General features: G+C 44.2%; 1 protein-coding gene across 1 annotated transcript in view; it reads left to right on the top strand.

Moving 5' to 3' along the window:
* Positions 1-351: 351 nt before the first annotated feature.
* Positions 352-21,430, top strand: part of LOC120044814 (malignant fibrous histiocytoma-amplified sequence 1 homolog) — a 32,607-nt gene continuing 11,528 nt past the window's right edge. Inside the window, exon 1 of the mRNA XM_038989486.1 lies at positions 352-3,292. Coding sequence (XP_038845414.1) covers positions 352-3,292 — 2,941 coding nt within the window. The remainder of the gene's footprint in view (positions 3,293-21,430) is intronic.

The following is a 21,430-nucleotide window of genomic DNA, read 5'->3' as shown; positions in this document are numbered from 1 at the left end:
ATGAGACGTTGGCCGCTGTTTGATTTCATGCTTTGTTTTTTGATAATAGGACGCGATTGGATGCCACGATACTAGAGAATGTGCTGGCGAGTCCAGCCCAACCGCCTGTGTTCTAAAATGGATTTGAAATTTCGGTAGGTTTCCCTGTTCATTGTGCGGTCCGCGGCCGTAGATAAAGATGCGTGAAGCACTGCTGGCCAAGTCCAGTATTGATTCGATTGAAAAGCATGATGTTTTCTTGTTCTTGCTCGAAATGGAATTACTGTCGTTTTCTCTGTTTGGATTGTTCATGATAAGAACACTAATCGATGACACAAGGGCACCTAGACCACCATATTGCCAGGATAATTGATGATTCCTCCCAATGAAAACAAGGAGGAGGTGTCGGTCTGCAAAACTATGGGGGACAAGGAGAACAATCTCAAAACGGCTAAATTGTGGAGAGATGCTGCACTCCGCTCTAGGAAGCTGCGAAGCAACCTGCGACAACTCACCATCTGCTCCCAAAACAGGGAGAAGATCATTCTACCTGAAAATATAAGCGATATAGAGGTACTCAATCTGGGCAATAACTCGTTGCACGAGCTACCAGAAGGATTGGGGGCAACCCTCACAAACCTGCGTAGCCTTGTCCTCCGCAGGAATAAATTTGTCACAGTTCCTTTTGTGGTGTTTGAACTGGGTCCTCTTGTGGAGCTGGACATGAGCCACAACTGCTTGGGCCACTTCTCTGAGGACATAGGCCTGCTGAAGGGGCTGAAAAAGCTCTGCATCAGTCACAACAACATCCAGTACCTGCCATCACAGATTGGGGCACTGCATTGTTTAGAGGAGCTGGACATAAGCTTCAATGACATATGTGATTTCCCGAGGTCCTTCTCACAGCTCAAGAGGCTCCGTTCTCTGGATGCTGATCACAACAAGCTGAACCAGTTTCCCCCAGAGATTCTTGCCCTCAGTGACATGGAGGAGCTCGACTGCTCTGGAAATACGTTTGCGTGTCTACCAGATGACATCATTAAGCTGCAGTCCATCAAGAACCTGTGGCTCAGCAGCATTCACATCTCCACGTTACCAGACACGTTCTGTCACCTGCACAACCTGGAGAGCCTGATGCTGGACAGTAACAACCTCACAGCTCTGCCTCATTCCTTTGGCAACCTGCAGAGACTTAAAATGGTGAATCTATCCTCTAATGAGCTTGAGGAGTTTCCCCAGGTTATCCTAAACATCACAGGACTAGAAGAGCTTTACCTGAGCAGAAATAAACTGTCTTTTGTTCCAGAGGAGATAGGCCAGCTGCATAGGCTGGCAAACCTCTGGTTAGACAATAATAACATTACTTATCTGCCCAACTCCATTGTGGAGCTAAATAGATTGGAGGAGCTTGTTTTACAGGGTAACCAAATAGCCATACTTCCAGATAACTTTGGAAAACTCTCCAAGGTAAACATTTGGAAGGTGAAGGATAACCCCCTCATCCAGCCTCCCTATGAGGTCTGTATGAAGGGGATCCCCTACATCGGTGCTTATCAAAAGGAACTCGCACATTCCCAGCTGGCTGTGAAACCCAGGTTAAAACTGGTCCTGATGGGAATGAAAAATGCTGGGAAAACACAGCTCAGGCAGAGTGTTGTGAGTGAGCAGCAGGATGCCAACTCTGCTCAGGGAAACAAAGGGGTTGATGTGACTAACTGGGTAGCGGACGCCGATCGCAGTCTTACATTTTTAGTGTATGACCTGTCAGGGAAGCCAAACTATGACCTCATCAAACCTTTTTTTCTCTCACCTGGTGCTCTGTACATCCTTGTTGTGAATCTGAAAACATACTCACCCAAGAACTTTTACACCCACGTGGGCTACTTCCTCCATCTCCTCAATGCCAAAGTGCCCCACGCTGTGGTCTGCATGGTGGGCACGCACACAGACCTGTGTGGAGACATGGAGGTGGAGGGGAAGAGCCTTGATATCCACAGACAGATTTCCCTGCAGGAGAAGTGGGACACCCATTGCCTGCGGAGCCTTGCCCACCAGGTGGACCAGGCCCTGGAGCAGGGCTACAACGTCCGCACCTCCAGCCCTCACATCCTCTTCTACGGCGTCACAGACAAAAACCTGAGACGGAAGAAAGCCCAGCTGCAGTACATGCTGAACCACAGGCTACAGATCCTGTCCCCTGTCCTGTGTGTCAGCTGCACGGAGAGCCAGATAAATATCCAGAGGCTGAGGGAGAAGCTCATGTCAGTGGCTGACCATCGCGACATCTTCCCCAACCTCCACCGCGTGCTGCCCAAGTCCTGGCAGATGCTGGAGGAGCTGCACTTTAAGCCCCAGGATCTGTGGCTCTCGTGGTGGGACTCGGCCCGTTTGGGCCTCCAGGCTGGGCTCACGGAGGACCGCCTGCAGAGTGCCCTGTCCTACCTACACGAGAGTGGGAAGCTACTCTACTTCGAGGACAGTCTGACACTAAAGGAGTATGTCTTCCACAACCTGCCACGCTTCATTGCCATCCTCAACGTTTTCTTCCAGAGGGATGAGTCCACGCTGCTGGAGAGACTACTATCGGACAGTGAGAAGGGGGACAAGAGGAGGACCAGTGTAGTTATAGATGGGGAGAAGGGAGAGAACCTCAGGGCTACCCATCTACAGCACCAAGTGGAGGGCTTCCTCAGCCACGGCCTCCTGCCTTCTAACGTCATCCGGCTGCTCCTGAGACCTCTCATCCAAACCCAGCAGGACCTCCACCTCATCATGGAGCTGCTAGAGAAGATGGGGGTCTGCTACTGCATTAACAAGCCCCGCAGCAAGCTTCTGAACGGGGCCACCGTCTGGTACAAGTTCCCCAGCTATGTCAGCAATGAGGAGCCCCATGCCGAAGCCTGGGTGAACGGCAGCTCAGTGGCTGCTAGTCAGTTCTTCTCTGTGGAGCAGCTGCAGATTGAATACAGCTTCCCCTTTCTCTTCCCTCCTGGACTGTTTGCACGCTACAGTGTGCAGATCAACAGCCATGTGGTTCAGCGGTCAGACGGTAGGCACCAGATCTTTGCCTATCGCGGTAAAGTGCCTGTGGTGGTCAGTTACCAGCCGGCTCGGGGCAGGCTGCAGGCCGAGTCACTGTCCATAGCCAGCCATGCCTCCCTGCCAAATATCTGGACTGCTTGGCAAGCGATAATCCCACTGGTTGAGGAGCTGAATGTCCTTCTGCAGGAGTGGCCCGGGCTCTACTACACTGTTCATGTTCTGTGTTCCAAGTGCCTCAAGAGAGGGTCACCCAACCCACACACCTTTCCGGGTAAATATGCTGTCCCTTCTCTTTCTGACCCCCCCCACCCCTCAGTTACCAGGGGTTTAGAATCATGGCATTATGGAAATATCTCATGGAAGGGACATCTGATACATTTTATTGGATGAAAGGGAATAATTCAACGCTAATAACGTTTCTTCCTATTATAAATGTCTAAAAACAATATCTCTTGCTTTGAGTGAGAAAGAGAAAACCATACTGTACATTCATGCACTGCCCTTGTTCTATATTCAATAGAAATAGGGGTTTATTGCTGTGGGTGAGAAGATTACTCTTTAGGTTGAAGTTCTATCAGTCAGTGGGGATGGAGGCTAAACAAGGTGAGGTGGGTTCCAAGCCCCACCTCAGAGACACAAATTGGCCTCGTAGCTGTCTGTTCTGGGCCTCCTGCTGAGATCATGGACAAGTTCTGACATGGCTGTGTAGACCGAGAGTTGCCATGGCAATGCAACTGCCTTTATTTTCTTATAATGTGACTAGAGTACAATAGATCATACAGCATGAGCAAGCCCATAGTCAGCTCTTTGTTATGAAATAAACGATGCCATCCTGACATCCGTAGGTGTGTGTACGCACATATGGCAAAATCAGTAAAGATTTCCCTATTTGTGCTTTCAGTGGGAACAAGTGTACATTGTCTCATTAATATTTAGAGAATTTTGCTGTGATATCATCGTATTACCTCCTCAGTGTGAATAGAATACCTACTCCTTTTCCTGCCCCTATGTTATGACAGAAAGTCTGCCTGACTCTGAGATAATCTTTCTAAAATGTCTTTCCATTTTAAATAGTGTTTTTAAATAGGCCTTTTCATGCTGCAGATCTTGTTTGTATCTTGTGCTGAAGCAGTCTAGTGCTGGAGCTATGCGCCAACCAGGATTGTTGAGGTAGGTGTGGCCCTGAATGGAGCAGGCATAAGAATGACAGCTGGGTTTCTGCCAGCTGGATGGGTAGCTGTATCTACCCTATTCCCTGGCCTTCGTCTTATTTCTTCCTCATTTTCCCTGTGTCGGCTCCCCACATACTCTCGTTTTCACGCTCCGCTCCCCTCATCCCCCTCTCTGGTTCAGGGAGCGCTTTGGCGTTCTTTGTGGATTAGTTCACATCTGCGCTGTTGCTGGTTTGAATCATTAGACACGAGGCAGTGCTTTTTCAGAGCTCTTCCACTGGCATGCCTGGGCTTCCGGAGCAACTGTCAGTCTGACTGGTTTGGGAGCCGGGACACAGACCAGCCCCTACTATACTAATACACTGGAGCTTAGCTAGGCACATAAACTGGCTGGTAGATCAAAGTAAGGCAGTTCTCTGGCAGATACAGTATATGACATCTAGTCTAACTAGAAGAGGAGACATGGGAGGAAAATACATACAAGCACAATGTGTTGTATGCCTTTGTAGTTTGCCACATTTCACAACATATACTGAGTATACAAAACATTAAGAACACCTGCTCATTCCATGACAGACTGACCAGGTGAATCCAGGTGAAAGCTATGATCCCTTGATGTCACTTGTTAAATCCACTTCAATCAATGTAGATGAAGGGGAGGAGACAAGTTAAAGAAGGATTTTTAAGACAATTGAGACAGTTTATGTATGTGTGCCATTCAGAGAGTGAAGGGGCAAGACAAAAGATTTGTGCCTTTGAACAGGGTATGGTAGGTGTTACGTTCCCCAGGAAGAAAACCAAAAATGTCACTCAAACAGAAGAGGGAATTAACTAAGAGTCACTGACCAACAACCAAAACCAAACAGGTGGGGTTTTAAAAGGGGTTCTGAAAGATACTCATGGGGGTGTCCACTGAAAGTTAACTAGCAACAACATCTGGAACCTAAGACACCTACCATGCACGCCCACTAAATTTGCCCAAGAAGAGCAAAACAAAAGAAAACCCCACACCAAACTTAAAGACAGGAAGAAAAACTAAATGAGATAAAGGATTGTTTGTCTAGAAATAAGAATAGGGAAAGCCAACTAAAGGTTTTAACCCTCGGTCTCTCAAGACAACTGTAGCACTGGGCCAGCCACTCTTAAATTGCACCTGGGCCAGCACAGGTGAAACACCTTCCCTCTGACGAGATGACCAACCAGCACAGGTGTACTATAGACTGACTAACGAGGTGACACAAATCAGTGCACTTCCAACCTGCAAGTATAAAATGGAAAAACCAAGGGCTGTAACATAGGTGCTGGTTTGTGTCAAGAACTACAACACTTTTGGGGGTTTTCACACTCAACAGTGTCCCGTGTGTATCAAGAATGGTCCACCACCCAAAGGACATCCAGCCAACTTGACACAACTATGGGAAGCATTGGAGTCAACATGGACCAGCATCCCTGTGGAACATTTTCGGCACCTTGTAGAGTCAAAAGGTGGGGACAATTCAATATTAGGAAGGTGTTCCAAATATTTTATATACTCAGTGTAGACATTAAGTTTAGCAAGATGATTGTCAACTGTTTCGGTGTACTAAACAGTTTATTTTTAATATTTTTTTTTAACTGCGTAGTAAGTAGATGGTGATGGCTTTGTGTTCATGTAAATGTACCACATTTCATGGCATGCTTCGTTGTAATTTCTGCTAGATAGGAGTTAGTTACTTCACCACAATCTAGGCTTTCTGCTTGGCTAATGAAGTAAGTTTGGATCTGCTATCATACGCTGATGGTTTGGCTTGAGTTGAAAAGAAAACTGTTTCTTTAGTGTCTGGACCAGAGAAAAACAACCCTGCCATTATTTGGAAGGGTCAAAGCATTTCCTCTACTTTGTCGGCAACACATTTTTGTGAGGCAGCAATGTTATGGCATCTGATCTCTCATAAAGTTGAATGTTTATTCTTCTACAGTACAACTGCAACTTCCTCTACATTCTCTCTGTGTCCACTTCCATCCACACCAAGGCCTTCTCAGTTTATCATCACAATTTACTTAGGAACTCCTTCAACTGTCAATCTGGATACTTGGGAGACTTTGACCCAGTGAATGGGGTGGGAGAAGGAATGAAGGGAGGTGACTGTTTTGTTGATGGAGTGGGGGGTGTAATGTGTTACAGGTTAGTGATTGGAATGGAACTTTAACACTGTAGCCTACTCCTGACCCTCACCAACTGTACGCTTCATAATTTAGACTGGCCAATATCTGAACTTGAACAACTGGAAGGGTGGACAGAGCTTCAAATATGACATGAATTGATTGTAAATTAGAAAAAGGATATAGATTGTTTTCAATCCTTACAATGTTGGCATTCATTTAGACTGTTGGCATATGATTCATCAATGTATCCTAAATGAAGTTCCCTCACTGATTCTCCCTTGGTTTTACGAGGGAGTTTGTTTTCATTGAGGTCCTAAGCCCTGGTAAAGGTGGTAACCATAGAGATGTCCATTGTAGTATTCTATGGTGGTAACATCCTCCCTTGAGTGTTATCCTAGAGTTTAATGAGGGATTTATCCTAGATTTGCGTTGCGACAGGATGTGCTCGTCTGTTTGGCAGCTCCCTGAAGCACTTGGAATGCCCCACCCCCACCACTGTTCCCATGGTGTGTGTGTCTAGACCAGGTTAAGCAGAAGCAAACAGTGACTCAAGTACTTACTTTTGCAGGTGACTGGCTCTCAGCTGCACCTGTGTATCGCCATGGACTGTGCCCTGTTAATTGGAGCAACTCAATGGTTGCTGTTATAGATTTCTCTCATGTATGCATGCTGTCTGATTATTTCAGTTCCTTTAGAATGTGATGTTTGTCCCTTTGCCCCTGCTTTGTCCCCGTAAAGAAATACAAATTGACTTCTTTTTCCACAACCTATTTGTCCTCCGTTTAGCTGCACAGCTTTTTATCTGTTATATAGACATATTTTTGGCTGCTGCTGCTTGTTGATTCACTTTTGGGGCTCCTCTCTCTCCGTTTGACTGAACATGGCGGGCTCTTGAATACACTCATTCTTCTGTGAAATCTATAGAGAAGACCTCTATTGCAATAACCTTTAATTGCATCTGTTTCCTGCTAAATCTCTGAATCAAACAAAGGCATACATTCCTGTTTCTATTCATGACCTGATCTGCCTCTGTATGGCTGGAAAAAGTCTCAGCTACGCAGATGCCTACACGATGTAACCTCTCCAACCTTATGGTGTGTGTGTGTGTTAACATATGTTTGTTGTGTAAGCGAGAGAGAGTCTGTGCTTGTGACTGCATTTGTTAAATGACAGAATGAGGGTTGTGAGTGAGTAGTGGTCCCGTGTAGCTCCGTTGGTAGATCATGGCTCTTGCAATGCTAGGGTTATGGGTTTGATTCCCACAGGGGACCAGTATGAAAATATATGGACTCACTACTTTAAGTCACTCTGCTAAATGACTTAATTAAATGTAATTAGTAGTGTGCTGTTAATTATTTCCACACACCCAGATTGGTTCATTGCTCATCTGACAGTTAATAACGCTTATCGTGACCTGAAAGGATGTGATAGACTGTTCAAATATTCCTAGTTTTGGTGGAATTGTCATTGACCTCCTAGGGGATTTCATGGGAAAAACAGTCCTACTTGTATTTGAAGGTCATTTGGCGAGTTCTTTCTGGTGAGCAACTCCTGTGTCAGACCAGATGTAGATTTGGTCACTGGTGCTATTTATGTTTGTAGGTTATTGGAACAGTGGATATTTTGGTCCCATTGCATACCTTGAGCTTAACAATGTTGCTGTGTTTTGAACTGGGTGTTGTAGACCTACAGACTGATATGAAAAGGTTCAGCTTCAGACCTGACATTGGGCTAGTTTGTATATAGGGTCCCCTAGACCTGTTTTGTTAAGTCATCACCCTGTTGCATCATTCAGGGTCATTCGTGTGATGCTGGTGTTGAGTACAGCATCCACATGGGGTTAACCTGAGGACAAGGGTGTCCATTATGAAATCGTGGCACCCGGACATTCGACCAGCAGCATTTTAATTTACCAGACATTTGAGAAATTTACCAGACCCATATGCATTGGGTGCATAAATGATTAGGGCATCCACCCATGGTGCTCAGAATAACAAAAATCACATTTTAGATTATGGTAATTAATATATATATATTTTTTTTTTAACCCCCTTTTCTCCCCAATTTTCGTGGTATCCAATTGCTAGTAATTACTATCTTGTCTCATCGCTACAACTCCCGTACGGCCTCGGGAGAGACGAAGGTCGAAAGTCATGCGTCCTCCGAAGCACAACCCAACCAAGCCGCACTGCTTCTTAACACAGCGCGCCTCCAACCCGGAAGCCAGCCGCACCAATGTGTCGGAGGAAACACCGTGCACCCGCCCCCCTTGGTTAGCGCGCACTGCGCCCGGCCCGCCACAGGAGTCGCTGGAGCGCGATGAGACAAGGATATCCCTACCGGCCAAACCCTCCCTAACCCGGACGACGCTAGGCCAATTGTGCGTCGCCCCACGGACCCCCCGGTTGCGGCCGGCTGCGACAGAGCCTGGGCGCGAACCCAGAGACTCTGGTGGCACAGCTAGCGCTGCGATGCAGTGCCCTAGACCACTGCGCCGCCCGGTAATTCATTTTAACAGAACATGCAAGCCGAGGATGTGCGCCCGTTTTACCGAATTCCGATGCGGACTTCGAAGATGTTAGCATAACTGTCCACATTTACTTTTCCTCAGTCAACATGAGTAATGGGCAACAATCACTAGCCTACATCAATATACTATTCTCCCACAGTAGAAAAGTTGACCTATTCTATTGGTCAGCTTGTCGAGAAAGAAATAGCCTATTCCAGGCAGACTCTGGGACAGTTGTGGGACGATAGAACCTAAATTCATACAACCATTAGGCATAGGCTACATAAAAATAAAAAAAGTTTAAAAGCAATGAGTCTGATGCAACCGATCAGAACATTTAGCTTAAAATGTTGACAAACTATTAGATCTTCACATTATAAGTGCAGCAATGCTCACAAGGCCATAGTCTACGTGCAAACGTTAGTTTAATAATACAATTAGCAGGAAAACACTGATGTCAAAGTACATGAGAGATATAGGTTACTGATGAAGCCTGCCTTTGCATTTGAATGGCGAATTGGAAGTGTGCTTTAGTTATTCTACCGGTTGAGAAATAGGCCTAGAAGTAGTATCTCTTTTTAATCGTGGCCATCAAAACTATTTTTAACACACGATTGCAGTTTTAGAATTGTTGTGCAATGGTTGGGTTCATAAAAACGCTGTCTCAGATTTTCCACTCAAAGGCGCTGTATCTTTATGCTGTGTATGTGTGATAAATAAGATGCATAATGAATATATACACACACAGCAATTTAATTCCACTAAATTATACAAATTAACCCATAGACCGATAAGTACGACTGGTTTAAATGTACGTATTTCCATCAATGAATAGGCAAAAAAACATTTTCGCAATGGGACAATTGGTCGGTGGAAGTTTTTATTTATCGGCTTTACAAAAAATAAAATAATGGAAACCCTGCTGAGGACATGCCCTGGGGCTTTGCTGGAGGTATGGTATATGTTTCTGAAAAACTGAGCAGATCAAAGTGTGTGTGCAGATATCCGAGCTGCCGTCAGTCGACCCTGAGTGGGAGACGTGTGAGAAACCAGAGCCTGATCTCTGGCTGGACACCCACGGTCTGCCCTTTTCCAGTACAGTACCACAACCTGCTCACTGCCTGGCCAACTGCTTACTACTCTGAGAATAGCTGTACAGTAACATTACAACAAATATATTTGGCCCGCTGGCCTATCAGCTTGACAACCTGTGAACTACTTAGCATACATGGTGCAATTACATCCCAAGATGATAACCAACATAGATGCATTTCATTGGCATACCATGGTGTATTTTCTTACATATCACTGTTGCTTTTCAATAAAAGGTGTGACTTCAAAGTAGGATATGTAAGAGGTTGGTCTTTTGGGTAGAACAACTCTTTTGAAATCATATTTATGTCCTTTTGACTTTGTGGTTACCAGGTTGAAGTATAGCCTACAGTTGAGGGGTAGGGATCCAGGTGAATCCTTGAGCACTTTCCCCTCTTTGACTCACTACCGCTGAGGAAGCCCCTCTAATCCAGTTAGGAGATATGATAGGATTAGGCCGCTAGTGAGAAGTGTCCTGCAGGTGACTGGCCAAGAAGGCAAAGGTGAGATGGTTAGATAATCACAGAAAACACACTCATAGTCACATAGGTACAATTACACACACAAACACAAAAGCCATTTACCCTCAAGCTGTTTACATAGTGTAGCCTCACAGCCTCCTCCACCCACACCTTTAGTGGTATAATAGTTAGACAGTTTTTCCTGTTTTAATTGCTGCACTCTTTTGTATTATGAAAGAGATGCGATTGGCTGAAAGACTTGAGGCTGCCTGCCCAGTAACGGTGGTATGAAGACAACTCTGTTCACTGGAACATTTGTTTGGACCCTATTTCAGTTTAATTCTGACCTGATACCTTTTTTGTTGAAGTGAATATGAAAACTGGAGTCTTTTCACTGTGGAAGAGCTAGCTGTTTTCTGAGTATGAATAGCGTGGAGTCATACATGCCCCTAGGGCTCCCTGCTTGCCAGTTATTACAGTCTTAGTCTATCCTCTTCCTTCCATCTAGGAGCATAGATCAGTCATACAGTCATCATGTATTGTTTTCTCACCACATGGCAGACATTTTAATTGGGCTTCTTACAGGTTCCGTACATCCCCTGGGGAATATCCTGAAAAAGCTTAGGCCAACTTAAGATAACTTGGTGTGCTTTACCCCAGGAGCCAGAGAAGACTGTCTCATTTTATGGGTGTGTGTTGCCAATGTAACCAAAGGCCTCCAAGAGAAAGTAAGAAGTCACAACATTTATACCTATCACAGAGAAGATGTCAGGATCGGCTAAGTTTTATTGTTTGTAAATTGAGCAAACCAGCTTTAGAAATCTTGAGGAATATGTAGCTGTCAGTACCAGTAGCTTTATTGATTACATGGATTGGCAATACAGAGAGTATTAATGAGGCAAAAGTTGAAATCCTGTCAGTCTCTTGCAAGCTCTTGAGCTGGGACTTCCCGGCCGGTTATGACTGAGTGTTTTACCAATAAAAACATTCTGCTCGTGGAAGTGCTGGGAAATGACACAGCTCAGACACTCTGGCCAAGGACTGATTGCAGGGTCAGGAGGAGACACTCAAGGCTGGGGATGATTGTTGCCACACAGTAACTGCCAAGCACAAGGAACTCTGGCAGAATGAGCCAGAATCTCACAACCAAAGTAAAGCTGTTTTTGGGAAAGTTCCATGGACTGGAGATCTGAGAGTTCACAGACTAGACTACAAATACACATGAAGTGAAGAGTATTGATTAATACTAACTTTGTATGCTGCTGAAGGGCCTACATTAATGTTTAGTTGTTATATCTAGTGAATGTGGGTCAATCACAACTGTTGAGGCAGAGACATAAAGGTTGCCAAAATAAAGGAAAGGGAAAAGTATACCTAGTCAGTTGTACAACCGAATGCATTCAACCGAAATGTGTCTTCCGCATTTAACCAACCCCTCTGAATCACCAAAATAGTGTCTTAATAGGGCGTTGGGCCACCACGAGCCAGAACAGCTTCAATGCACCTTGGTATAGATTCTACAAGTGTCGGTAGGTACAACTGCCAATAGGTACCGAGATGAGATCCTCAGACCCCTTGTGAGACCATATGCTGACACATGCACATTTGTGGCCTGCTGGAGGTCATTTTGCAGGGCTCTGGCAGTGCACCTCCTTGCACAAAGGCGGAGGTAGCGGTCCTGCTGCTGGGTTGTTGCCCTCCTACGGCCTCCTCCACGTCTCCTGATGTACTGGCCTGTCTCCTGGTAGCGCCTCCATGCTCTGGACACTACGCTGACAGACACAGCAAACCTTTTTGCCACAGCTCGCATTGATGTGCCATCCTGGATGAACTGCACTACCTGAGCCACTTGTGTGGGTTGTAGACTCCGTCTCATGCTACCACTAGAGTGAGAGCACCGCCAGCATTCAAAAGTGACCAAAACATCAGCCAGGAAGCATAGGAACTGAGAAGTGGTCTGTGGTCACCACCTGCAGAATCACTCCTTTTTTGGGGGTGTCTTGCTAATTGCCTATAATTTCCACCTTTTGTCTATTCCATTTGCACAACAGCATGTGAAATTTATTGTCAATCAGTGTTGCTTCCTAAGTGGACAGTTTGATTTCACAGAAGTGTGATTGACTTGGAGTTACATTGTGTTGTTTTAGTGTTCCCTTTATTTTTTTGAGCAGTGTACTTTGTATCCCTCATTTACTTGTGTTTCCATTATTTTTGCAGTTACCTGTAGCCATCGTATTAGTGGCAGAACCTGGGGGAGGTTCTGCATTGATGGAGAGGTTCAGATGTTTTGAGTTTCCTGGCTCGGGGACAAGCCTGGAAGTGAAAAGGATAGAGCTCATATTGCCCCTCGTACTGATGTGCTGCTGTGACCTTCTGAGTTGTCTTTCTCTGTGTGTGTTTGTGTATGTCTGTGTGAGGTGAATGAGCTGTTGACATGAAAGAAGATTAGGCCGTTTTTGTTTTGTTTTTAACACTGTAGCCATCATATGGGTAATGGTCTTATGGACATCTCTCAGTAAATATGGACCTTACATAGAGTTAAATAGGGCAACATAGGTCTACCTACTAAGATTGTCTTCCTGTACAGCTCATGCTGAAATGTTCTTATTTTCTACCTGTAAAGTATATCTCATTCATGCTATAGCTAGGAGCTAAATATCTGGCTGAGAGCCTGAGGAATTACTCCTGTCCTCTCAACCACACATGAACACTGAATGACACGGCTTAGGTAGATGAGACACCAGTGAGCTAAATCAGTTCTGGGAGTTGCTGTAGGTTGCTGCAGGTTTTGGATTGTTTAGTCTGCTCTAAATGTTTTTCATATTTTCTACTTTTTATTTTATTTTGCTGTATGAAATCTGCCTGGAGTTGAAAGCAGTAAGCCTGTCTGCTGCATTATCTCTCAGACGTGGCAGAGACGGTGGTAGTGGGGGTGGAATTGGTTCACAGCTTCTATTCTGTAGGACCACAGAGGCAATGATGTCAATGGTCACCTGGGAGCCCGACCTCATCACATAGGCAGTACACCAATGGGGTGGGTGGAGACATAATGTCTGAGGTTAAAGAGGTGAATAAAGGATTCTTCTAAACAAGATTGGCTTACATACAACTCCCAGATGGACAAAAAAGGCAATTTTCTATCTACTATATCAAATACTGTTGTTTTTCTATGGCTGAGTCATGAGCATTACACAGTATATTGTAATAAAATCTTTGCATAGACTCTTGAAATGTTTGGCCATAAAAGTCTAGATTTGTTTTTCTTGACTTAGTCTGTCAAGATTAATTTTCTTAAAAAATAAGAATACAAAATAATGACTTGACTTAGCAAGTAAGTTATGTTGCTGTGATTACTGTGTATTCCTCCCAGAACACATCTACAGTACTCAAATCAAATTTTATTGGTCACATACACATGGTTAGCAGATGTTAATGCGAGTGTAGCGAAATGCTGCTTGGCTGAAAATGGTCTGGAGTGGACTGTTAGTGTACAGCCAAGAGGCTGGCTAGAGTTTGAAACCATGTGTGTACTAAACACTGGCCTTGCAACCACAGCGACACTGCTGCTGAATGCTCGTCCCACCACTGCCACAGTTTCTAGTCAATATATTTTCTAGTGAATCCAGCATTCCTTGCAGATTTATTTTCGTCCACAATCCTGTGCGAAGATAGTGGTGTTGCTGTATTCATCATCTATGGTTTCTAGAAGCCTGGTGCCAGCCTTCGTTTTGTGTTATGAATTATATAAAATCCCTTTCAACATTGATGCTAGTTGGCAACCTGTCAAAATCCTGGATGTGTTGAATGAATATGAAATGAACAAAGCCATCAAGACTAAAACGTAGAGTTTTCCTAGAAGGGAGCAGTTCTTATTTGAATTTGTCAGGCCATTGTCTACCGTGAAAGAGAAATGGTGTCTGGAAATTAAATTAGGGCACTCCTGTTTATAGCCCTGCACCTTCAGGCTTTCCTTCCGGTCAGACGTGGTCAGAGATCTGGAACTGATAGTAATAGTGGAAATGGGCCATTGGTCAGACAGTCTTGGATGGAGCATGAGCACTTGACCTGAATTGCTGCTTTTGAATATTTCAGCTGTATAACTTGTTGTTCCTGGTCTGCCAGGCCAGTAAGTCAAGTAAAGCAGTGTCACGGTGAAGAATAAAGAGTTCAAGATCAGATTGTGTTTTTCTCCATCTTGGCTTGGGCAGGCAGCCGCTGAGATAGATCCTTGAATTTGAGGATGTGGTGTCAAGGGAAAGGTTGAGGATGTAGAGCTGTGGGGAGGAAGAAGGAAAAGGAAGCAGTACTCAGATCAGTTCCTGGCAGATTGCCTTGCCTGGGGTGCGTTTCCTCTCAACCTTCAACATTCTTGAACAGAGTTTGAGGTACATTTGCATGGGGTGATGGGTGTGGCTTGAAGCAATGAGCAATGATGAATTTAAAGGGCAGCGGCCATGCTGACTGTACCCTAACCCACAATAGGACTGGGCAGTATACCGTATTTTATGATATACCGGTATTAATGCAGGGACCGGTTTGGGTTTTTACCTTCTATACCGGTATTCGAATGTTTGGTTTGTTAAATGTGATACGCCATGTGTAATGTCAATTTTTATAGTTTACCTCGCTACTTGAGTCATCTCTCTCCGTGCCGCTTTCCACACAGACCTAGCCACGCCCCCTGTCACTCAAGGAGAGCACTTGATGTTCCTCAACCACGAGACACTTGCGTTCAGTCTGCATGGTCAATGCAGCACATGCAACATTGTTGACGACAATTCTGTTTTCACTTTCCTTAATATAAATCCACTAGCGTTCTGTAATGACACTATTAGTTTGTTTCTTACATCAGCTAGTTTGTCTTTTCTTAGCAAGTTGCCCTAAATCTTGTGAGATGCTAATTGTTAGCTGCTAATAAATGTACTGAGTAAGAGCAAACGTAGCTAGCTAATGCAGCCTGATTATACCAGTGATGGTGTAGACCTAAATCAGCATGTTTGTGCAACAGTATCTTCTAAATCAGAGGAATATGTTAGCTACATGAAGTAGCTAAGAGAAAACATGCAATGTAGCCAAAGCTTATAGTGTACCCTAGGAAACACTTATCAACACTTTAGTTCCTACCCTGTCACTGTCGCAAACGTTGTAAGAATCTGACCAAAATGCAGCGTGGTTTGGGTTCATCTTTCATTATGAGAACCGTCACAAAAACAATAAAGAGCAAAGAAACGAACGTGCGGGTTTGTCGTGCTCTAAGGCAACAATACAAAAACAAGATCCCACAACAAACAGGTGGGAAAAGGCTGCCTAAATATGATTCCCAATCAGAGACAACGATAGACAGCTGCCTCTGATTGGGAACCATACGAAGCCAACCTAGAAATAAAGAAACTAGAATGCCCACCCTAGTCACACCCCGACCTAACCAAAATAGAGAATAAAGGATCTCTAAGGTCAGGGCGTGACAGTCACAATAACTCCTCCCTGGTATTTTAATTCATTGTCATCTCAAACAACACTGTATTCAAAGTGCCCACTCTTATATTCTAACTATAGAATTAGAATAGTCATTCTGTTTCCATGATTCCAACAGTTTTTCTCTAATTCGCAGGTAAAATTGCAATTGCAACATTTGGTTAAAAATAAGTCAGAGATTATTTGCCCATATTGTTCAGCCCTACGTGGCAGTGTGGAAATTCTCAATTGAGCAGTACTTAAGTAAAAATACTTTCAAGTACTACTTAAGTTGCTATTTTTGTATTTATTTTTGACTTTTACTTCACTACATACCTAAAGAAAATACTGTACTTTTTACTCCATACATTTTCCCTGACACCTAAAAGTACTCGTTACATTTTGAATGCTTATTAGCAGGACAGGAAAATGGTCCAATTCACGCACTTGTCAAGAGAACATCCCTGGTTGTCTACTGCCTCTGATCTGGAGGACTCACTAAACACAAACGCTTTGTTTGTAAATTAAGTCTGAGTGTTGGAGTGTGCCCCTGGCTATCTGTAAATTAAGAAATATATAAAAAATTGTGCCATCTGGTTTGCTTAATATAAGGAATTTGAAATTATTTATAGTTTTACTTTTGATACTTAATAAGTACATTGTATTAATTACATTTACTTTTGATACTTAAGTATATTTAAAACCAAATACTTTTACTCAAGTAGTATTTTACAGGAAATGCAGAAATGATAAAAGTGCTGAAATTTGTATAAAACAATCAGAATGGAGAAAGACTCATTGAAATCACTTAGAATGTATGTGTTGCCACCCTAGGATCACTCACTACTCATAAAGCAAATGTACAACTTTTTTATTATTCAAAAACAAAAAATACCGTCCAATTTAAAAAAAAAAAAAAAAAAAAAAAAAAAAAAAAAAAAAAAAAAAAAAAAAAAAATACCGTGATATAATATGTTGGCCATATCGCCCAGCCCTAACCCACAACCTAAACCCTCCCCATTTTAACTGGTCATTCAGAACAGCACCGTTTCGGTTTAATTGAACCCTCCACTAGGTTTTTTGTACTAAGCGCGGCCCTCCTGTCTTACTCAGCTCTGCACAAGGAACGATAAATTAATCAGCTTTAAACCCAACCAGTCAGTGTATATATTTATAGTATGTGGTGGGGGATGGGAAGCATTGCAGAGATGAGCGAGCTGTCTGTTTTAATGACCATAATAACCTAGCTACTACTGTTAGCTCCTAATTAATACACAGGGCTGTTCAGCAGCATTCCATCCACAGCCTGTTCAAGCCCCCTTCGGACAATGATCCCCTGGAGTGGTAACCCCCCAACCCCCCCAGGCATGGACAGCTATTTTAGGAGCCCTTCTGTTTTATGAACTCCTCTGTTGTTGGTTGTACTTTAATTGATTTTCACAATTGGTGGATATACAATACACAACCAAAGTATGTGGACACTTGCTCGTCAAACATCTCATTCCAAAATCATGGGCATTAATATGGTGTTGGTCCCCCCTTAGCTGCTATAACAGTCTCCACTCCTATGTGAAGGCTTTCCATTAGATGCTGGAACATTGCTGCAGGGACTTGCTTCCATTTAGCCACAAGAACATTAGTGAGCTCGGGCAGTGATGTTGGGCGATTAGGCCTGGCTCGCAGTCGGCGTTCCAATTCCTCCCAAAGGTGTTTGATGGGGTTGAGGTCAGGGCCCTGTGCAGGCCTGTCAAGTTCTTCCACACCGATCTTGACAAACCATTTCTGTATGGACCTCGCTTTGTTCACGGGGGCATTGTCATCCTGAATCAGGAAAAGGCCTTCTCCAAACTGTTTCCACAAAGTTGGAAACACAGAATCTTCTAAAATGTAATTGTATTGGGCCTAGTCCGAACCATGAAAAACAGCCCCTGGTCATTATTTCTCCTCCACCAAACATGCATTGGGGCAGGTAGCAAAACCCAGATTAGTTAGTTGGACTGTCAGATGGTGAAGCGTGATTTTATCTCCCCAGAGAAAGCGTTTCCACTTCTCCAGAGTCTAATGGCAGGGAGCTTTACACCACTCCAGCCGACGCTTGGTATTGCGCATGGTGATCTTAATCTTGTGTGCGGCTGCTCGGCCATGGAAACCCATTTCATGAAGCTCCCGACGAACAGTTCTTGTGCTGACGTTACTTCCAGAGGCAGTTTGGAACTCGGTAGTGAGTGTCACGTGTGCTCCCTCTCCGGCCTCTAGGTCACCAGGCTGCTCGTTATGGTGCACACCTGTCACCATCTTTACACGCACCTGCATCAGACTCACCTGGACTCCATCACTTCCCTGATTACCTTCCCTATATATGTCACTCCCTTTGGTTCCTTCCCCAGGCATTATTGTTTCTGTTCCTGTGTCATGTCTGTGCGTTGTTCGTGTTTCTTATTTTGTATTATGGTGTGTTTATTTATTAAAACACTCACTCCCTGAACTTGGTTCACGACTCTCAGCGCACGTCGTTACATATTTTTACACGCTTCAGCATTTGGTGGTCCCGTTCTGTGAGCTTGTGTGGCCTACCACTTCGCAGCTGAGCCGTTGTTGCTACTAGACATTTCAACTTCACAATAACAGCACTTACAGTTGATCGGGGAAGCTCTAGCAGGGCAGAAATTTGGCAAACTGACATGTTGGAAAGGTGGCATCCTATGACGGTGCCACGTTGAAAGTCACTGAGCTCTTCAGTATGGGCCATTCTACTGCCAATGTTTGTCTATGGAGATTGCATTGCTGTGTGCTCAATTTTATACACATGTCAGCAACGGTTGTGGCTGAAATAGCCAAATCCACTAATTTGAAGGGGTGTCCACATACTTTTGTGTGTATATATGGTTTCTTTCATGTTTTGCCATATTACCATGTAAGTAATGTATATCCAATGCTCTAGCTGATTTTTAAGAGGATACTGAACTGTGTTCATTTGCAATGTTTTGATATAGGCTATATTTGAATGTGAGCATTCCTGATTTTACCCTGAAGAAGGCACAGTGATGCCGAAACGCGGGTGATTTACCCAACCCATTACTGGGAGCTTATTTATTTTACAGAGTTTATGCAACATGTTTTGAAACAGAGGAACATGTGCTTTTTTGCTCGAGTGGACAATCATTACATTAATTTAGGAGAGTGTCACGCCCTGACCTTAGAGCCTTTATGTCTCTATTTGGTTTGGTCAGGGTGTGCTTTGGGGTGGGCATTCTATGTTTTCTATGATTTTGTATTTCTATGTTTTGGCCGGGTGTGGTTCTCAATCAGGGACAGCTGTCTATCGTTGTCTCTGATTGGGAACCATACTTAGGTATCCCTTTTCCCTCCTTTCTGTGTGGGAAGTTAACTTTGTTTGTGGCACATAGCCCTTAAGCTTCACGGTCGTTTTTGTATTGTTTTGTCGGCGTCATTTCAAATAAAGAGGAATATGTACACTCACCACACTGCGCTTTGGTCCACTTCATTCGACGGCCGTGACAGAGGGAATCTCTCTCACTTTCTCTCCCATTTCCCCATATGGTGTATTTGCCTGCGTGATACAGTCACCAATTGGCAAAGTTAAACCCATGTTTAGTCATTTCGTTGTTGCGTATCTGTTCATGCTACAAGCCGATATACAGAACCCAGCGTTTAAACAGATATCCAAAAGTGCATTACTGTATATTATAAACTGAGTGGTTCGAGCCCTGAATGCTGATTTGGCTGGCAGTCGTGGTGTATGAGACTGTATACCACGGGTATGACAAAACATTTATTTTGACTGTTCTAGTTACATTGGTAACCAGTTTATAATGCCAATAAGGCACCTCGGGTGTTTGTGGTATATGACCAATATACCACGGCTAAGGGCTGTATTCAGGCACTCCACCTAAGTCTTGCCTAAGAACAGCCCTTAACTGTGGTATATTGGCCTTATTGCTTAATTAGCATTCCTTTAGAAAAACCCCATGATTGTGTCAGTCCAAAATCAACATGATGGTAATTTGGGGCCTTATGTCATCCTTATCAGCCAGGCCCATCAGTGTGAGTGGTCTGATTTTAATGTGATTTGGACAGCTTCAGTGAGAGGAGCACATTGGGGCTGCTCTGCCTGCTGTGCTGCAGCAGGGTGATCAGCTCATTATGCAGCAGATGTTAACATCTGACCCTGCAGCGTGTGCGCTCATGGTACATGCACCACTGTCCAAGCAGATGACCAGCAGCTGTCTGAGTACATACAAATGCAATGTACAGGGGAGAATATAATGGTCTTCTAGTACTCCTTCCATAGTCATCAGATGACTAGAAGAGTGATGTATTAATTTGATATTTATCCCAGCTCATTGCCTACCCTGGCTATGATAGGAGCCTGTCTGCACTATGTTACTGCCGCCTCCTCCCCTCTCTTTAGTGTAGTTGTGTGCAGGATAATGCCCCTGTGATTAAACTCACCTCTGCCTGCCTGGATTAAGCTCCACTTTAACCACAGCCATCTTGAACACAAAGGTGCTGCTGGAAGCCCCCCCCCCCCCCCCCCACACACACACCTTCCGCTCCATCTTAAAGGTCCCTAGAGTCTCTGCAGGGCCACTTGCTGTTTGCAGGGCAGGCCCAACTCCACAGACTCCAAGGCAACCCTCTATTGACTGGCCAGAATGGGTCATTTTTAGGCATCTCCTCTGACAGAGTAGGGCACACATTCCTCAGGCTGTGGGCCCATCCATTTCAGGAGGCAGGAGCTGCTCGCTGTTCAAACAAGTTTAATCTAATTTAACGTGTTTGAGAAAATGTTCACGATATCTTCCTGTCTCTCTTTGTTAAGCAGTCTCTAAGATAGTCGTGTCTCCAGTCTATGTCTGTGTAACCTTTAGTCATTTCCCAGCTCCTGGTTTGATCCAGTGAAGAGAATGCTCGTCCACAGTTTTAGATTTTAGCCTCTAAAATGTCCTCTGGCCTGCTTTCTCTCACTGTAGAATGAGTCCAACAGTCACAAACTACTGTTTGTGCAATCTGTTAATCTGAGCCCAAATGTAGGAAATGTTTAGTTAGTGGCCACCAGGGTTGGGGTCAATTCCAGTTAAATTCCAGTCAATTCAGAAAGTAAACCACATTCCAATTCCTAATTTTCGTAGTTGAAAAGCATTGAACAGAATTGAATTTGGAATTTAAGTGTACTTCCTGAATTGACTGGAATTTAAATTAAATTGACCCAAACCCAGGTGGCAACCCAATTCGTCACCCTGTCCCCATCACATGTCAGCTCATGGAATTGTTCAATTAGTCAATGATCGACTGGCCTAAGAAGGAAACTCTGTGTAATTCGCAAGCCCACTTTCTGGCGCTGTGCATTGTTCATAAACAACTATAGTCAGTTACCTCATCAGACGAATGATGGGCTCATTGAGGTGGCAGTCCAATTTGACGCAGCAACTAAAACTGGAAAGCTTTGGTGTTACGTTTGCCGGCCAAGGAAAGCGAGTTCCAACACCCAAAGGCAATCAGATTGCATAATTGTTAACAGAGACAGAGTAGGTCTTGGCTGAGGCTACCCAGAC

This window comes from Salvelinus namaycush, chromosome 3 (genome assembly GCF_016432855.1).
Source record: "Salvelinus namaycush isolate Seneca chromosome 3, SaNama_1.0, whole genome shotgun sequence".
NCBI lineage: Eukaryota > Metazoa > Chordata > Actinopteri > Salmoniformes > Salmonidae > Salvelinus > Salvelinus namaycush.
Note: the sequence above shows the minus strand (reverse complement) of the source record. Positions and strands in the feature narration are given on the sequence as shown.